This window comes from Chlamydotis macqueenii, chromosome 13 (assembly GCF_036417535.1).
Source record: "Chlamydotis macqueenii isolate bChlMac1 chromosome 13, bChlMac1.mat, whole genome shotgun sequence".
In the NCBI taxonomy this organism is placed as follows: domain Eukaryota; kingdom Metazoa; phylum Chordata; class Aves; order Otidiformes; family Otididae; genus Chlamydotis; species Chlamydotis macqueenii.
The window spans coordinates 13841917-13860296 of NC_141568.1; the positions used below are offsets into that span (position 1 = coordinate 13841917).

Below are 18380 nucleotides of genomic sequence, written 5' to 3' on the forward strand. Positions count from 1 at the left end.
AGTCCATGAGGTTTGTGGTGCTCTACCCATGACAAAAATTCACGCTGTTCACTTTTAGTACATGGAAGTGGGTTTTTCATTCCCCTCTTACTTGAGGCTATTTTCCCAGCAGTGACAAATTGGTCTTACCTGCCTGTTAGGGCACAGTTCTGTTCACTGTGTAGTTAAACAACTCACTCCGGCTCTCAACCAAGCCTCTAGCAGCTACTTATAGCAAGAGGCACACAATAGTCTTCCAGCTGCCAAATTGTCCCTTTCCCCAGGGATCAAAGGGGAGGTTTAGCAAAGCAGCATAACGGGAGCGGAAGTCTTTTCCTGTGCTGAAGCTGCCCTTCCCTGCCTCAAAGCAACCTGCCTTTGTTGGGAAAAGGCTTGCGGAGGGGAGGCTGCAGACCTCCTCCAGTAACGGAGAGAGTCTGGGAGCAGCCGATGCCTTCCTCCCTGGGGCCAAAGCGGTAGGTGCCAAAGGCAGGTGCTGATCCCTCCCTGGCACTGGGCTGTGCAGTGAATTGGGAAGACTCTACTTCCATTATTGTCCCACCAAACAAAGCTGGTCTCTCCCAGGAGGAGAGCCTGTTGGGGGACATCTGTCCCAGATTCTGGGTTTAATCCTGGCCGCTGACTGTCCACCTGGTTCAAAAGTTGGGAATGTCTGTGCACTCTTGCGGTCAGCAGCTCCTCTGTATGGACCCCGCTTTGCCTCTGTGGCCAGCTCCTGGGACCCCGTAATGCAGCTGCCTTGTTTGCACCTTTAAACTTGTGGGCTTTGAACTGGAGGTGCTGACCCCATGCTGCCATGTGGTGCTGGACTGCACTCGCAGAAGGCTTTCTGGAGAAGACCTTTCCAATTTTTATAGCAGCTGAATAGCTTGGTAGCTCCAAGGAGCCAAGTCAAGGAAGCCCACAGGGGAAGACACCATCAATCTTGTTTTGACATCTGTCAAGGCTTGGCTGGACTCGAGATTTGTTAAGTGGAATTGCACTGTACTGTATGCCAAGGATCAGCCTTAATGAAGTCCGGGGCGAGGCTCTCCTGCCACATTTGTGAAGCTTGCCAGGGCTGGGGGAGCTGTGGAGGGAATCTGTCAGACCTCAGCAGGGTAAAGCATGTGTCCCTTCCCGCAAGCCTTTGCTCAGGAGCATGTGTTTTTGGCCGGTGCTGGCGGGTGAGCGCTCACCAGGAGCTGCTGCCCCCTTTCCCTGCCCCGCTGGGGCCCGTGCTAGAGTCGCCCCTTGTCCGCAAGGAGCTGGGCTTGCTCTGAGTGAGAGACCTTAATGTGTTACGAGGGGCTGGGCTGCCCAGGGCCCCGAGCTGGCTGCCTCTGCGGAGAGATTACATGGGCCCTGCTGCCAGTTCCTGCCGACCTCTAGGAGCTGTGCCAGCGGATTTGCTGGAATAAACTCCCAGCCGTGAACCCTTACATCCATGTGGACCCTCTGTGTATTTTTTTTAATATGAAACAAAATATGGAATCTTCCTGTTTACATGCTGCACAAAGAGGAGCATCATCGGATACTGGCCCTTTCCTTTAGGGCCAGACAGTGGTGGATTTACACAGTGTTCTTAAAAAAATCTTCTTCTAATCCTCCTCTCCCATCAAAACTTAGCATCTTGGTGAAGGTGAGTGAAGTTTGGATGTTCTCCCTGCGGGAGAAGAGGATGCTGCTGGCAGATAGGCCGAAATGTTACAGGCATCCTGTCAGCAGTCGCTCCCTAGGGTAAATGTGCACCAGCAGAACTCCTGCGATGAAGCGCCCAGCTTCTTACTGCTTTGTTTATGGCTCTTGACCAGGCTGGGACACAACGTCCTCCTACATGGAAAGAGTGGAGGAAGGCAGGAAGGACGTGGGTGCAGAGATGGGAGCCTGCCCAGAGGATGGCTACTGCCTGCGTGCTCCCAGGGCAGCCCCAGCTTGGTGCGAGGCGGGAGCGGAGGGGGAGTCCTGGTTCAGTGCAGGCAGCCTGTGGAGAAAAGGCCTTAAATATCTCCTCGTTCACCTTTCTGTGGGTGGCCTGCTCCTTCCTTCCTGCTTAAGTCCTTATTGCAGTTCACGTCTAGTGGGAGAGAAAGGAATCTTTCTTTGCGGGGAGCCGTGGATTCAGCCTAGGGCGGAGCAGGACCCACCCGAAGATGAGTTTTCCTTGCCTCCTCCGGCTTTTCACCTTCCTTTTCCATTGGCTGGGGTAAGGTCCTGCACTTGGGCGCTTTGATCGAGACCTAAGTGCTGGGAGCCTGCTTTCTACATCAAAGGCAAAGCTTCTCTTTGAAATCTCAGCCACTGAAGGATGGCGAGTGCACGGGCTGCAGCGCCACGGAGTAAAGGATGGGACAGTGGCCCTGCCTCGGTTGGGGCAGGGAGCAGACGAGCTCAGACGGAGCTGGACCAGCTGGCAGTGGCCGTGTGGTGCGAGCCGAGGCTGGGACATCCCTCAGCTCCGGTGGCTCTGCCTGGGCAGGTGGCAGCAGCCGGCAGGGGAGGCAGACAACGGCGTTTTCCTGGAAACCTTTCTGTCTGTTTGCTCTGCTGCTGGGGCGGCAGCAGTCTGGGTGAGAATCTGGCTTGGGGGAGTGGCAGGGCACTAGCACAGGTTTCTGTCCCTGCCTGTGGCCTTCCCTGTACTTTGTCTTCTTCCTGTTAAGTGGATCCTGACACAAAGCACAGAGCTCGATCGTGGAGTTGATAGGCAGGAATCAAAAAAATCTGGGCCGAACTCTGCTCCTTGCCCTCTCTGCTTCCCATTCTTCATCTCCCTGGATGTCTTGGGCCAAATGTTGTTGTCTTTGTGGAGGGATTACACCTCCAGGGCAACGCTAATCCTCTGCAGCTGCTGCCTGCTGTGGGGCAGGCGGTGCTGGAGGTGAGGGAAATACTTATTTTGAGTTTTGCCATTGGCCACTGCCCAGGAAAACTGAGTGACGGTACCGGGGACTTTGGCCACTTCTGCAAGTGGGGAGAGCTGATCTTCCTGCCCTGCTGGCACCCGCGGGAGAGGGGTGAGAGCTTCCCCCAGCATGCTGCAAAATGGGACCACCCAAGCAAGGTTTTATTTGGATGAGGGAGCGGCTGTGAGTGCTGAGAGCTACCCAGAGATGCGATGGGGAAAGCCTCAGCACCGGCAGAGGTGAGGAGATGAGGGGTGTTAAGTTGTGCTGAAGCAGACCTGCAGACCACCTGCTCCACCGTTACCTTGTGCGTTGCCCCTCCGGCCCCAGAAAAGACTTCCCTCCCTGTGAGATGAAGCGTCGGGCACCACGGGGAGCAGGCTGGTGGGTGTGACGGGAGGTGATGCCCATGAGCAGCGTGCACGTGTGCCAAGCTCACCATGGTCAGTGGCTGCATCCCACCCGCAACAGGGCTGTTGGCTGACACCAACCTCTGCCCAGGCAGTGCCGGGACCCTCAGTCCTGCCTGCAGCGTGCACAGGCAGCAGGTTCAGCCCCTCCCAGGGCCCCACGGCTCTTCCCTCCGTCCCCAGCGTCGTTTCCTCCGGCCTTGAGGCCGGCCAGTCGCTGCTCCATGTATCCCGGCCCCAGTTCTTCCTCTGGGCTGAGCCTGGCTTCCTCCCTGCTTTCCGGGTCCTCTCCTCAGCGATGCACGGGGGATCGTGCCTTGGCTGGCAGAGGAAGAGGAGGCAGGAGGAAGTGTCCTTTCTCCTGTGATGGTGCCAAGTGGGCAGAGAGCCCCTGTCAGCCCTGCTCACGCCCACTCCAGCAGCGTATGGAGCCCCATCCCACAGCAGCCAGCACCGCCCCAGCACAGCATGGCCTGGAAGACGCTGAGCTCCTGGGGTCTTTTCCAGGTCGGGCTTCTCCAGCCTATTTTTGGGAAGCTGGGAGCTGCCTGGTGGGGGTGGATCCTGGCAGGGCTGCCTGGTGCCTGCCAGGGCCAGGCTGAGCGGGACTCGTGCTGCCCTGGGCCACCAAAAGCCCTGTCCCTTGCAGCAGGTTCATCCCTGCCCTCCCTGGTGTCGTGTGTCTGTGGGCGGCCAGAGATGAGCCGACCTCGCTGCAGGCATGCAGCGCAGAGCGGGAGCCTCCAGCAAAGAGCCCGGGCCCTGCTGAAATGCTGGGCTTTGTCTCTGGCGGGGTCCCTCGCTGCTGTCCGTGAGAGTTTCCAGATGGCCCTGGGCTCCTGGCACCCGCTCCGCTGCAGCATCCGGGGAAAAGTGGGAGGGGGTGGGAAGTGATGTCCCAGCTTGTTGAACCCGGCAGCCTGGGCCTCTGCTCCCAGCGCCCCTAATTCCCCCTGGGGAGCTGCTCCTAGACCCTGTCCCACCCTGAAGCAGCAAGGACCCCCCCCCAACCCCTGCAGGGCTGTCCAGGGAAGGGGATGTGAGGGGCGCCTGGCCGTGGGCACCCCTGGCTGGCTCTGCTGGCTTTCTCTGCCAGCCAGGCATCTCGCCAGGTACCAGGCTTTGGGGTTCCCACCCCTGTCTCCCACTGAGCACTCAGCACCCCTGGGAGAGAGGGGAAACACAGCTGCTGTGGGAAATAAATCCGCTGGCGGAAATGCATCGGCCGTGGGAAGTGCATCTCGTGTGGGAAATGCATCGGCCGTGGGAAATGCATCTGCGCCTGTCTCTGCGGGGGCGGGGAGTCGCAAATCCTGGCCCCACTTTCCTCCTGCCTCGCTTTTTGGCCAGGTTCGTGCCTTTGGGTAGCTCCTGGTGCCAGTTTCGCCCCAGTTTGGGCAGGCTGGGGTGCCGGGCTGCCCCATGGCAGGGCTCCCAGTCCAGCAGAGCTGCGGGTCCTCCCATGGCTCTGGGGAAGACCCACGCAAGCACATATCAGGGCAAAATGGCCAAAACGGAATTGAAAGGAGTTAAAAGCCAAGGAATGTGACCCAGCATGGCCTTGCTGATGGAATACAACAGCCCAGAGGCACTTGGAGACTTTTTCTTCTTTTTTCCCCCCACGATTCTTCGGGGTTTTTCTGTCCCCGATTTTGGCTTCTCACTTGGCCACTGTGGTGCTGAGCCTGAGCCAAGTGTGGTTCCCCAGGGAATCAGCTCACGGCTGGGAACCGCTGCCCAGCGTGGGCAGGGATGGAGGCCCAGGGGATGGGGTGGCCCAAGACACAGGGTGTCCCCCCCGCCTCCCCTCCAGTGCCAGCAGCCCCAGGAAAGTGAGGTGAGAGCCAGCATCGGTCCTTCCCTTTTAAAGTAATTAGCGGCTGACAGTGGCGCAGCGCTCGGGGTAATTTAGTGCCGGGAAGTGGCTGCAGCCGAGTCTCGGGCGCTGAGCCAGCGGCTCTGGGTCCTGGGGAGGGGGAAGGATGGGGTGGTGGTGGAGGGCACAAAGGCTTACCCACGGCGGGGGGGGGGGGGGGGGGGAATCCTCTCCCAGCTGGCAGGGTGGGAGTGGGGGCAGAGCGGCAGCCGGAGCCCCAGGGAGGGGGGAGTAGGTCAGGGGTAGGCTAATGCTCCTTGCACCCACAGCCCGGTGGGGAAAGGCATGGCCTGGGTGCTGGTCCCAAGGGGACGCTGGCTGGAGTCCAGTCCCATAGGGAGAAGCTCCCCCTGCTCCACAGGGCTGGGTCAGACCTCGCCAGTCCCTCACTGCTGTATTAACCGTGCCAGGCCTCTGCCCTGAGGCTGCCCCTGCAGCTCCAGAGCAAACCCAGCCCCGGGTGAGCACCAGGGAAGCCCCTCTCCCCATCACCACCACGTGCCACCAGCTGTGGTTTGGTTTTTCCTTCCAATTAAAGGCTGAGCAACATTTTTCCTTGGATAAAGCCAATTTCCTACCTCCCCACAGCTAATCTTTCCCACTCCCACGATTATTTCCCCAATCTCACCAGCGGTCATGACTCCTCCTGCTTTCCTCTGCAAGACAGCAGCAGTGAGACAGGATACGGCCACCCCCTTCCCCCCAGGAAACGCGCTGGGGCTGCTTGGGGACAGGGAGCCCGAGCACCCGGTCAACCGGCTGCGGGAGGGCCCACAGCCCCTGCCCGGGGCAGGGAGGTGGCCGCCGCGGGGCTGGAGCGCGGTGCCGGCCACGGAGAACAAGGCGCGCTGTGTTCCCGGTGAGGCCATCGCTGCTGCCGTGGGAGCTGGTGAAAGGCGGCTCTGTCTGCTGCTGGGGGCAGGGGGGGGCTGCTTTTGCTGACCCCCCCCCCCAAAAATGGTAGCCCCAAGGCAGAGGCCGCTGTGGGGACATCGCTGGCCCCTTCCCCACATCCGCTGGCATGGCACCCGGCTCCTGTGGGTGCCAGGCAGGGTGGCACCCCTGGGCGAGCCCCTGCTACCACAAAATCCGCCCAACCTCGCACGGGGCTCCTGCCCCCATCCCGCGGCACAAAGGATAGCAGCAGGGCTCTCCACGCACCCGACCCGTTTAATACACATACAAGGCGGCCGTGCCCGCTGCCCTGCCCGTGGGGCTGCGTGTCCCCAGAGCCTCGCCACGCGGCGGTGGCAGGGTCCCGCACGGAGAGTTACAAAGGTGGCATCTCCCCGCTCGCGCTCTCTTCAGGCACCACATCCCTGCATCCCCACAGTTCAACCCAAAACATGGCCACGAGCTTGGCCCTCCCTTCCCCGGCCCTTGCAGGTGCCAGCAGCTGAGACCCGCCAGCTCGCACCACTTGTAAGCAGCCCCCAGCCCGCTCCCCACTCTGTGAGGCACAGGCACAGCCGCAGCGGCTTCACGCAGGAGGAAGGGACCCTGCTGGGACCCCTCAGCGGAGGCAGGTGCAACATGATGGGTGACAACCCGAGGGTTGAGCAGGGGACAGCCGTGGGGAGCAGGCAGGACCTGGATGCCCTCCAGCCCCGCCGTGACCATGCCCTGGTCGCAGCCCGGCTGCTCTGGAGGGGCTGCAGGGGATGGGCATCCCCCCTTTTTTGAGGTTGGAGTCATCAAGCAACAATGGGGCAAGAGGGGCCGAGGGCGCGGGGAGGGGTAAGGGGAGAGGGAGGTCAGGTCCATCGTTAGCACCATGGTGGTGGGGGCAGTTTGGGGAGGGAGCCAGGGTCAGACCCACTCCTGCAAGGAGCGCTTGCAGTACAGGAGCATTCGGGGCGCGCCCTTCCGCTGCATCTGGACGATGACGTAGATGAGGCCGAGGATGCAGAGCAGCAGCACCAGCAGCACCAGCACCATGACGACGCTCATGGTGCGCGTGTACTCGTCGATCTGCACCACCACGTCCACATCCCCGCCCGGCTGGCGGCCACCCTCGCCGTAATCCTCCTTGTCTTCCTCCTCCTCCTCCTCCTCCTCATCCTCCTCTTCCTCCTCCTTGCCTTCGGTTCGCCCATCCCCATCAGGGTTGAAGGGGGGTCTGTCCACATCGGGCCAGCGGGGATGGGGGTCCGGGACCAGCTCGGTGTGACAGCCCATGAAGTCCCGTAGGATGGATTTGGGATAGCCTGGCTCCGTCTTGAGCCGCTCGTTGTCAAATTTCCAGTATTTTGTGCCTCTGTAGAAGTAGGTGGAGGCTGGGGGGAAGAAGATGGAGGGGAGGGGTAAGCGGGCAGGCACAGGGCACCCCTGCAGGTGCCCAGGACCTGTTTTTGCCCCGGGACTGGTGAAACCCTTCAGAAAAGGCTTCAACCGCTGACTCCTGGGCACCCTCCCGGCCTCCACCCTGTGCGGCCAGGCCACCAGCGGGGTGACCCCATCCCCTCTGGTCCTCCCCCACCACCCAGCCCTCTTCTCCTCCTCTACTTACAGGCATCGGGGCTAAGGAAGGCACCCTTGGGTGAGGGAGGGATGCCCGCCCAGACGGAGATGGGCTTCGGGTACCCAGGGTCCACGGAGCGGGTGTCTTCGTTGAAGCGCCAGTATCTGCGGGAGACGGTGGGTGAGCAGGGGAGGAGCACGGGGATCCCCAACGCCCGCCATGGCCCGGGAGTTGGCAGAGCAGGGAGGAGGACGTCGGAGCCACTCACCTGTCCCCACGAAAGAAGAAGGTGTGCCCCGTGGGTTCCCACCAGACAGCCGTATCGATGCCATCGTAGGGGATGCCCTGCCCATAGGTGACCAGGGGCTGGGGGTACCCGGGTTCCAGGTTGGCTTCTCGGAAGAGCCAGTAGCGGTCACCTGGAGGGGAAGAGACGGAGCAGGAAGGTGAGGTGGCAACGCGCAGCTGCTGCGGCAGGTGGATGGGGACCGGGGACGATGCCTGCGGCCACCCTGTCCCTTTGGCAGCAGCTCCATCTGGGGAGGGGGATCCGGATGGGATGAAGCCAACCAGCTCTCAGCAGCTTGCAGGGGGCACCCTGCACCTTGGCCCTCCCACCCAGCCTCCCCGCTCACCTTTAAAGAAGACGAACCTCCCGTCGTGCCTCTCGTAGGCGGCATCGATGTCCCCGGGGAGGCCCCGCCAGAAATGCCCGATGGGCATGGGGTAGTTGTCCAGCACCCGGTTGTGTCGCACCCTCCAGAACCACCGGCCCTGGTGGGAAACGGGGAGTTGATAGAGGACAGGGGGGAACACAGGGACACAGCTCCAGTGCCAGGCATCTCATTGGGAGGTCCATCCACCCTGAGATCCACCACATCCCCAGGGAAGGGGCAGGAGGAGGGGTCCTGGCAGGTACCTTGAACACAAACATCTCCCCACGCAGCACCGCCACCGTGTCGAAGTTCCCGTCGCAGATGTCAGGGCCGTACTGGTCCGGTCGGTCTGGGCTGCCAGGTTTGGGAGGTCGCTCTGGTTTCCCCGGGGGAGGTGGTTTAGGGGGTCTCTGGTCTGGCCTGCCAGGTCTCCGGGGTGTCACGGTGGGCAAAGGCTTGGTGGGCTGAGGGTGCCCGTCTGCAGTACCTGGATCGGGCAGGAGAGAGAAGGAACGGGGTGACACGGGCCCACAGCAGCCGGTGCCTCAGCTTCCCCAGGCACATGCCCAGCGACCCCCCCCTCGGGGCCGGTCCCCCAGCCAGCTCCTCACCGTACAGCTGCTGGATGCCCCTGAGGTCGTCCTCGGGCAGCTGGAAGTTCTCCGTGTCCATCCACTGGTAGAAGGGGGCCATGATGGCACTGGGGTTGCTGGAGTGCTCCAAGCCCAGTGAGTGCCCCAGCTCGTGCACAGCCACCAGGAAAAGGTTGTTCCCTGCCGGGAAAGGCACCATCAGCACGATGGGGTGGAGGACACGACGCCCGGGGCAGGTCCTTGGCCCTGGCATCCTGCGATGAGGGTGCTCTGCTGGGAGCAGCTCTCCCTGCCCGCGCCGGCACATCCCCCCCACCCCGGCTCCTCTGGCTGCCTTCACCACCTCCTTGGCCCTCAACTCACCAGACACATCCGTGTTCTCCAGCGTCCAGGGCTCATCCGAGTCGAAATGCGTGTCTCCCCCCATGCCAGGACCGGGGAAATAGGCATGAGCCAAAAACCCGCCGACACCGTCGAAGGGGGAGCTGTCTCCGTGGAAGCCGGAGGCGAAGAGCACCATGATGTCGGCCTCCTTCTTCCGCTTCTGCCGGATGTCCTCGTAGGGCACCTCCCGGAAAACCAGCGGCGTAGCTTGCTCCCACACCCGGAAAGCTCGGCGGACGGCCTCGTACGAGTGGTACCGGCCCAGCTTCTCCGTGTAGTTTTGGATGCTGGGGGTACAAAGCTCGCTGGGGCCGGCCCGGGACAGCGCTCGCTCCCCGAGGGCGTCCGCGGCTTTCCGTGGGCTGGGCTGAGGGGGGGAAGCCCTGGAGATGCTGGATACCTGAAGGTGAGATGGCTCTGGCTCCAGCGCCGCCCTGTCAGCGCGTACCGCTTCCGCCGCATGTTGGACTTCATCCGTGCGCCAAACTGGTCCGGGACCCCGCAGCGGGGACGTCTCATCCACCTGCCAGGAGGGCACGGAGCCAGGGCTCAGCCCACGGTGGCCGAGGTTCCCAAAGGGCTACAGCAGCAAGGGGGGCGTCTGGGGTGCAGCCTCCAAAAGGGGAGGCACGGCTCCCATGGGACACAGCACCCACGATTCCAGGTGTGGGCGGAGCTCCAGGGCTGACAGGCAAAGCCAAAAAACCAGGGAGCGGAGCCGCCTTCCGCTAGAGCAAGAGGAAGCGGAGAAACTCACGCCTTGGTCTCCTCGTCCAGGACGCCGGTGACGGTGATGCCGTAAAACTTCTGCATCTCGGCGAGGGCGGAGGAGAAGGTCTGAGCCGAGCGCATGGTGGACATGTGCCGGCTGGGCTGCGGCAGGTAGCCATAGAGCCGCAGCCACGCCTGCGGCGGGGAGAGCCCAGCGTCAGGCGGCCGCCGGGGACCCGCAGCTGCCCCGCGCCCCGGCCGGGCAGGATCGGGCCCACCGATCCTCCCGCTCCTGGCCCCGGAGGAGGCGGCTGGCGGGCGCCCCTCTCCCGTCCTCCTCCGCACCGCAGCTGCGGGCGGACACGGGGCCGTGACCGCCCCCTCCCACCCCCCGGCAGCCTGGGACCCCCGCCCCGGCCCCCACCCGCAAAGGGGCTGCGGTCCTGCGGGGGGGCCGGGAGGGGCAGGGGCGCGCCAGGGCCCTTCCTTCCTGCACCAGCCTCCGCCTCCTCCTGCCTTTTAAAATTAATTTTTTTTTTCTTTTTATTATTACTTTCACTTTTTCTATTTTGTTCCTTCGTTTGTCCTTTCAAATACTTATTTATTTATTTATTTTCATTATAATTTTCTAATTTTGGGGGGTTTTACCCTTCTAATTCTTAAAACTTTTTTCTTTTTTCTTAATTCCGTCTAAATAATTTCCTATTTTTCACTTTCTAGTTCTTTTAATTTCCTAATTTATTTTCAATTTCCTATTTTTTTCCATGCCCCAATTTTTCCCATTTCCTGACTTTTTTTTTTTTTTTAAATGGTTTAATGTCTTCATTTTGAAAAAAAAAATCTAATCTTTTGTGAACTCACTCCCATCCCCCGGCAGAGTGGCGGAGCAGCACCGTTACCCCAGCCCCTTTCCCCCGCGTCCCCCCCCGCGTGGACACAAAGCGCTTCCCCCCTCCTGCCCCCCCCCCGGGGGGCTCCCCGCACCCCCCTTCCCCTCCCCGCCTGCACCTGCGGCCGCCGGCCCCGCCCGCCCCAGCCCGGCAGTGCCCGCCCCGGGGGCCCAGCGGCCGCAGGTGCGGGGTGCGGGTGGGGTGCGGGTGTCCCGGGGTGCCCCCCCCCCCCCAACACCCGCTCACCTCCGCGTTGATCTCCCCGCCCGCCGCCGCCGCCGCCCCCAGCAGCGCCAACAGCGCCAGCAGCGCCGGGGGGCGCCCGCCCGCCCGCCAGGGGGCGCCGCCACCTTCTGCCATGCCGCCGCCGCGGGTGCGCGGCTGCCCCCGGGCCGCGCCGGGCCGGGCCGGGCCGGGCCGGGCCGAGCGCGGCGGTGCGGGAGCTACACCGCCCTCATGGCCCGAGGCCGGGCCGCCGCGGGGGGCTGCGCACGGTGCATGGGCGGCGCTGCCAAGGCGCGGCCCGTCTCCTCCCGGCCCGTCTTTGTGTGCGGGATCAGGCGGGCGGCGCGCGGCACATGGGCGGCGCGGCTCGGCGGGAGCAGCGGCGCGGAGCCGGACGGACGGCACGAACGCGGGCGCGGCGCGGCTCGGCTTGGCTCGGCAGGGGCGGGGCCGGGCCGCGCGGAGGGGCGGGACCAAGGCGAGGGGGCGGGGCTGCGGCGAGAGGGAGGGGCCATGGCGCCGAGGGGCGGGGCCATGGCTCCCTCACACCGACCCCCCCCGCCCCGACACCTGCTGACACGGGCGTGCACACGCGTGTGCGCAGCCCCACAGCCGCTCCCAGGGGCCCGACACACGCAGAGCAGCCCTGCCCGCCCCACCTGCCCGCTCACAGCCGCCATTTCAGGCTGTGCCGGCAGCTGCCCATCCCCGGACTTTGTCCCCAGGGCCCTGTCACCGAGCCCAGCTCCATCCCCCATCCCCGAAGCCGGGAGCGGGGTCCCCGACACCCGTCAGAGTTAGGAAACGGGGCGGTGAGCCAAGCCAGGCCCCACTGGGAAGGGAGCACGGCTGCTGGTTGAGCATTAACCCGGCACTGCCGGACCGGGACTGCAGAGAAACCGGTCGTGCCAGAGCCAGTTTCACTGGAAGTCCCCAGGGGCTAAATATATCCATCTCTGTTTGTTTTTCCTTCCCCAAAAGAAAACTCGGGGTGTAATCACACGCCTTATCACACGGATCCCCACCGCAGAAACTAACCGCCTACAGAATTAACAGAATTGAAAACCAGCTACCGCACGGGTGCTGGCAGACATCACGACCCATGCGAGACGCTCCCGCGGCCACGAAGCCCCCGGGCTCTCGTGTGCAGGGACAGGCAGTGCGGCATCGAGCTCGCAGAAGCGCTCGCAGGCATCGCCTCATCTGAAGTCTGCGAGAGCTGGGCATGTCTGAAAGGGAACGGCTGAAATATACCACAGAAACAATTTTATGACATGAGGAGACAGATTTTTACTGCTCAGAAGTCCTGGAGCCTTTCATCAGACAGACACGGAATGAAAGATTCAGGGCAGTACATTAGCATCCTCCTCTGAATACCTGAGAGGCTGCAGCCGACCTCCCCGCGGGAACAAAAGGAGTTAAAAGGAGTTTCTCCCAAGGGACAAAGTCCAGCCCGCTGCCCCCACAGTCATCACGGCCCCGGGGGGTGCTTGTCCCACAGGGAAACAGCGTGGAGCCTGGGCAGGAGCTGCTGCCCCTTGACTCCCTCGTGGGCACTGCCCTTCCTGCTCAGGCAAAAGCTGACACTGCCCTCTCTTGGGCTTGCCCACGCCCGGCAGCAAGCTGCTCAGGAGATGCAGCCCACCAACACAGTCCTGGGCTTACAGCACGCACAATCTTAAACCAAAGCTCTTCCTTAAGACCCAGCCTGGAGCACCAAAACACAAGGTGTTTCCAGCCTCTCCCCTCCAGATTTCAACTTTCGCTGTTTAGCAAAAGGATGAGGTATTGACGTTTCTCTACGGAGGCAGCACACAAGGGACACGAACACAACCCAGGAACCTGTCCGAGCTCAGAATGGGGAGAGTCCAGCCTCATGTCCTTGCCTCTTGCTACTCAAAGCATGCTCAGAGCCTCCCGACAATCAGGCAGTGCTATTCCCAACTGTGCGAGACACTCTTCCTTTAGCAACAGCTTCCCACGCTACCTTCTTCCTCTTTCCCATAAGGCATCTATGGCTTCTACAGAGAATTTTTTTCTTTTTTTTTTTTTTTAAAAAAAAATCAGCAAAATTAGCGATTGTGGGATGGCTGGAACCGCCAGTGCTGACTGCAGCACATACAGCAGCGAGAACGAAAACTGCTACAAACACACATTTCTTCAGCCAGCAACTCCAACTTGGAAGTAGCCTGACTTGAGGCCACAAACACCCCAGAGATGCTGAGCAGGCAAGAGCGTGGGAGGCGTGTGACAGCCCGCGCCACTCAGAGCTGCGCTGGAGAATGGTCCTTGGTTGGACATCAGGGTCTTCGAGTCTCTGAAACGCACAGCCCTGCCGACCCCTACCTCAAGGGGAAGGAGAAGTACTTGTTCCCTGACTTGCAGCGGACTTGCTCCCATTGGACACGCAGCAGGAGCGCCGAGTCCTCAAACCCATCCACGATGTCCTAGAAAACAGATGCAGGCAGGAGTCAGTAGCAGGAGGGTGGATCTGCCAGAGGCTGCAGTCAGCAGGTCCCTCTCCGAACCAAGTCAGAGATGAGGCCGTTTGTGGCTGGAAGCCCCTGGCTTCCCTCTGGAAGGTGATTTAACTCACGCTCCCCCTAAAAGCTTCTCTTCTTTCAACCCAGTAAAGTTTGTCTTGCTCAGCGAAGAGAATTTTCCACTCCCTGCCCTTGGCAGGGAGACTTGGCTGGACACCAGCTCTGCTCTTCCCCTGCTCTCCACGCTGCGTGGGGACGCACCTGGAGCTCCCGCAGACACTGTCCTTCCAGCCTTTCAGACAGGTCCCCGACACACCAGGCCAAGCTGATATGGAATGATGGGTCCTGAAGACAAAAGAGGGATCAGATCGTGAGGGCTAAAGGAGGCTTTGCTCAACACACGGAGCCGTAGTGAGCGATCTGGTGTGATGCTGCCCTGCTCGAGATCGCAGAAGCAGGTGGATCCCAAAGCTGGGAGCCCCCTCTGCCAGCTCAACAGCTGCAGAGCTGATACAGACAGCGCTTGAGGCAAGGCAAGTCCTGGGCTGCCCACCCCAGCCTTTTTGGACACCAGCGGGCAATGCTGCCTGCTTCCCAGCGTCCCTGTGGTCAGCTCTACAGAAGCTTTTCCAGCTGCACAGAGTGCAGCTCTCATGGACAGTCCTGGAGCGGGTAGGTGAGTCACTTCTGGATAACCCACAAGAGCCCCTTGCTCCGCTCTGGGCACAGGGAAATCAGGGTTTGCACCTTCAAAATCCAAAACCTGTCCCCAAAACCAGTACCAAGCAAAGAGGCTGGACTGATGCCCAAGGAAACTGCCCAAGGAAGAGGCACTAGCATCGTCCTCGGTCCCACCCTAAGCCCATTCAATCCTAGGACAACCTTGCTTCCACGCACAGCAGGGCAGCGACCGTGACGCATGCTCTTCATCCCAGAAACCCGATTCTCCAGTTAACACCAGACAGTTAACATCCTTACTGTCCTGCACAGGATGTGATACAGAAGTCATAGACTTGTGCTAGTCCCATTCTCAGCAAGATCGTGTTCAGGATGTTAAGTATGGAATTCATCGACCAGCCCAGAGGAGACTGTTTCAGAGTCTAACCTCCCTGCTCCTGTTTACTTGGGGTGCACATTTCAGGGATCTCTCACAAGCAACCAGCTGGCGCGTCCGGACCGGCAGAGAAGTAAGCAGGAGATGCCTCACCTTGTAGAATGTGGGAAGGTCAAATTCCTCCAGAACTCTGTCCACCTCTGAGACCAGCTCCAGCAGCTGGAAATGCCCAGCGGAGACCTCCAAGCCAATAAAGGTCCTAAAGAAAGACGAGGAGTGACAGCAAGCAGCTTTTCACACTGCAGAAAGCACAGCCATAAGCATACTTAGCCCTGCGTTCCTACCGGGTAAATTCCCTACCCCCTAACAAAAGATAATTTGAGGAATGCCGGGTTTAAGCATTCAAGGATGCTGACTGTATTCTGAAGAAAAACAGAAATAAAGATGTGGCAGCAGAGAGAAGTAGGACTGGATGATACATCATGTAGATTTACTAGATTAACTCAGCACCTTTTGGGACAGCAAAACTCATTTTCCGGGCAAAGGACACACTCGATGGGTATTTCAGCAGAGCACCATGCCGTGCAGGAGCTGCATTCGAAAACTGGAAGTTGCCAGAGTGGTTTTACAGCAGGAGAGGAAGCGGAGAACGGGAAGTAGCAAGCTGGAGAGATGTGACAAGGACTCTCTGGATGATGCTTTCTAGACTCCAGGAGGGGAGGGGAACACCAAGTGTCATCCAGGATCTGCTTTGTCTGGCCCATGACTATCATGGGCTGCCATTCCCGCTAGATTCGGCAACTTTTCACAGTTTCAATCACTTTTGCTGTGACGTTTAAACTACTTAATCGCATTCAATTGGAACCAGGCTTCGGGGCTGACACCTGGCAGAATTAGCACCGTCAGAGCTATTTCTCCCCAGCTCTTGGAAGACCTGCGCTGCAATTTCACAACCAGCACTGCTGCCAAAAGAGGTGGCCTTGGCTCTGCTTGCCCCAGGCTGCTCACGCTGGCATAAGGGTTTGCGAAACCGCCAAACAAAGCAGATGGGAGATGGCAGCAAAAGCGGCTGCCTCCTTTAGCTGCTGCGAAACCACAGCATGAACTGAACCCCAGCAGAAAGGCCTGCCGCAGGTCACATTGTGAACGGATCTCCTCTCTTCAGAAGGCTCAAATCCTGCAGCCTGAGGTTCGGCCACCACTAATGAGACCAACAGCTTGCAGAAAATCAGTGCTGAAGCTAAGAATTCGTGCAAGTAGTTGGAGAAAGGTGTGAAACCTCTGTAGACAAGGTCATCGCATACTGCCCTGTCACACGGCTCAGCCCGGTCACCGTAGGACAGGCAGGTAACGCTTCCTGTCCACCCAGCAGCTTGCCCAGCCTCCTCCCCAGGCTGCTCCTCACTCACCTGGTTTTGTTTTCATTGGTGTAAACCTTTACTTGGTCAGCCACGCAGAAGAATCTGAAAGAAGAAAGATCCTATTTCAGCCAGTAGGAAAAAAAAAAAGAAAAAAAGAAAGAAAAAAAAAAGTAGAAGATGGGGAGAGGACAGGATTACTGGGCTGTGGAAAAATAAAGGCAAATGTGTGCTGCAATCGGACCGAATTGGTGGAACCAGAACCATTCTGGGCTCAAGTTAATCCATTCCCCCCTGGTTTCCAGCCCTCTGAAGCCTGGATGGTGATAAAAGCTCTGAAGCAGATGATGCTCAGCAGGCACCTGAGCCAGATGTAAGGGATGAAACCACTCGTGGTTTAGAGGATAGCACAGCTCCGGCCTCGTCCTTGAAAGCCAAGACTTGACCTGCCAGGTGCTGGATCCCAGCACAGAGAGAACTTCCCGGGGCTTCACTGGTGCAGCACCAGCTGCCAGGGATGCCTCGGGGCACGGAGGCTGGCGAACCCCAGACCCCGGGGGGTGCGAGGAGGGGTTCTCCAGAGCCTCATCCCTACCTGTGGAAGGGGGCCAGGCGCTGGCGCAGAGCGCAGACGAAGGGCTGTATCCAGTGGTAGCGCAGGACGACACACTGTGAGAGGCTGAGGTGGAACTCGGCCATGGCGGTCAACGAAGAGACGTAGGTGCGAGCGCGGGAGACCAGGAGATCCAGCAGCTCCAGGAATTCCTCCTGGACGATGTCTGCGGGGCAAGACCTTCAGAGCGCGGCCGGGGCCCAGCCCACAGCACCAGACGCCGATCATAGAATCATAGAATGGTTAGGGTTGGAAGGGACCTTCAAAGGTCATCTAGTCCAACCCCCCTGCAAGGAGCAGGGACATCCCTGACTAGGTCAGGTTGCTCAGAGCCTCATCCAGCCTGGCCTTGAACATTTCCAGAGATGGGGCCTCCACCACCTTTCTGGGCAACCTGTTCCAGTGTTCTACAACTCGCATCGTAAAAATTTTTTTCCTAATTTCTAATCTAAATCTACCCCCCTCTATTTTAAAACCATTACCTCTCATCCTATCGCAACAGGCCCTACTAAACAGCCTTTCCCCATTTCTCTTGTAGGCCCCCTTGAGGTACTAGAAGACCGCTATCAGGTCTCCCCGGAGCCTCCTCTTCTGCAGGCTGAACAGCCCCAACTCTCTCAGCCTGTCCTCATAGGAGAGGTGCTCCAGCCCTTTGATCATCTTTGTGGCCCTCCTCTGGACCTTCTCCAACTGGTCCATGTCCTTCTTGTGCTGGGGGCTCCAGAACTGGACACAGTACTCCAGGTGGGGCCTCACCAGGGCAGAGTAGAGGGGGAGAATCACCTCCCTCGACCTGCTGGCCACGCTTCTCTTGATGCAGCCCAGGATGCAGTTGGCCTTCTGGGCCGCAAGGGCGCATTGCCTGCTCATGTTGAGCTTCTCATCCACCAGCACTCCCAAGTCCTTCTCCTCAGGGCTGCTCTCCATCCATTCCCCGCCCAGCCTGTGTTTGTGCCTGGGATTGCCATGACCCAGGTGCAGGACCTTGCACTTGGCCTGGTTGAACTTCATGAGGTTGGCACGGGCCCACCTCTCCAGCCTGTCCAGGTCCCTCTGGATGGCATCCCTCCCTTCCAGCGTGTCGACGGCACCATGCAACTTGGTGTCGTCGGCGAACTTGCTGAGGGTGCACTCACTGTCCATGTCGCCGACAAAGATGTTGAACATTCGGTGGGGATCGGCGTCCGGTGCTGCGGGCTGGGCCCCGGCCGGGCTCCGTCCCTCCCCTCCCCGCCCCACCGTTACCTACAGGGCAGGTAGACGTGGGTGGCCCAGTTGCCCCGCTCGTGAGGGAAGCCCCGAAGGCGGCCGCCATGTCGGGAGCTGTCATCCTTAACGGCTTCCTCCGGTTCCGGATCGTCCGGCAGACCGGTGGGGGCGGGAAGGCGAAGGCGGCCGGCGCTGCAAGGACCGAGGATGAGGACGGAGGAGGAAGGCCGCGCAGTCCCGCACCCGGCCCCGCTCGCTCCCGCCGCACCCACCTGGCCTGCGGAGGGCCCTGCTCTCCATTCCGCCGCCCCCCTTCCTCCTCCTCCTCCTCCTCCTCCGAGCTGCTGTACCCCACCAGCGCGGCCCTCATGGCCGCCCCCGCCTGCGCCCGCCGGGCCCTTCCGGCCCCCCCCCACCCCGTACCCCGCTCTCCCGCGGCGGGGCCGGTGTCGGCGGCGGGGCCGGTGTCGGCGGCGGGGGCGCTGTTGTCGGCGCTGCGGCCCGCCCCGCCCCGCCTCCTCCTCCGCCGCTGCCGGCCCGCTACGCTCCCTCCCGCACCCCACGGCCGCCGC

The 18380-nt window shown here is 60.7% G+C and overlaps 2 protein-coding genes across 4 annotated transcripts; both read right to left on the reverse strand.

Annotated features, from left to right (window-relative positions):
• Positions 1–6321: 6321 nt before the first annotated feature.
• Positions 6322–11525, reverse strand: MMP15 (matrix metallopeptidase 15). Its single transcript, XM_086758219.1, has 10 exons — positions 11113–11525; positions 10023–10171; positions 9666–9788; positions 9245–9552; positions 8900–9061; positions 8552–8775; positions 8268–8406; positions 7901–8051; positions 7681–7796; positions 6322–7447 (listed from the first exon to the last, which is right to left on the reverse strand). The coding sequence occupies exons 1-10, from the start codon at positions 11224–11226 to the stop codon at positions 6981–6983; spliced, it is 1953 nt and encodes a 650-aa protein (XP_086614345.1). The 5' UTR covers positions 11227–11525; the 3' UTR covers positions 6322–6980.
• Positions 11526–12356: 831 nt separating this feature from the next.
• Positions 12357–18222, reverse strand: USB1 (U6 snRNA biogenesis phosphodiesterase 1). Of its 3 annotated transcripts, none has more exons than XM_086757783.1 (8): positions 18081–18222; positions 17849–18000; positions 16582–16739; positions 16038–16091; positions 14782–14887; positions 13836–13919; positions 13438–13538; positions 12357–12487 (listed from the first exon to the last, which is right to left on the reverse strand). In XM_086757783.1, the coding sequence occupies exons 1-8, from the start codon at positions 18106–18108 to the stop codon at positions 12448–12450; spliced, it is 723 nt and encodes a 240-aa protein (XP_086613909.1). In that variant the 5' UTR covers positions 18109–18222; the 3' UTR covers positions 12357–12447. The 3 variants fall into 3 exon arrangements, with proteins under 3 accessions (XP_086613909.1, XP_086613907.1, XP_086613908.1); XM_086757781.1 differs by having other exon boundaries at positions 16582–16765; positions 18081–18216; XM_086757782.1 differs by lacking the exon at positions 12357–12487 and having other exon boundaries at positions 13152–13538; positions 16582–16765; positions 18081–18216.
• Positions 18223–18380: the final 158 nt, after the last annotated feature.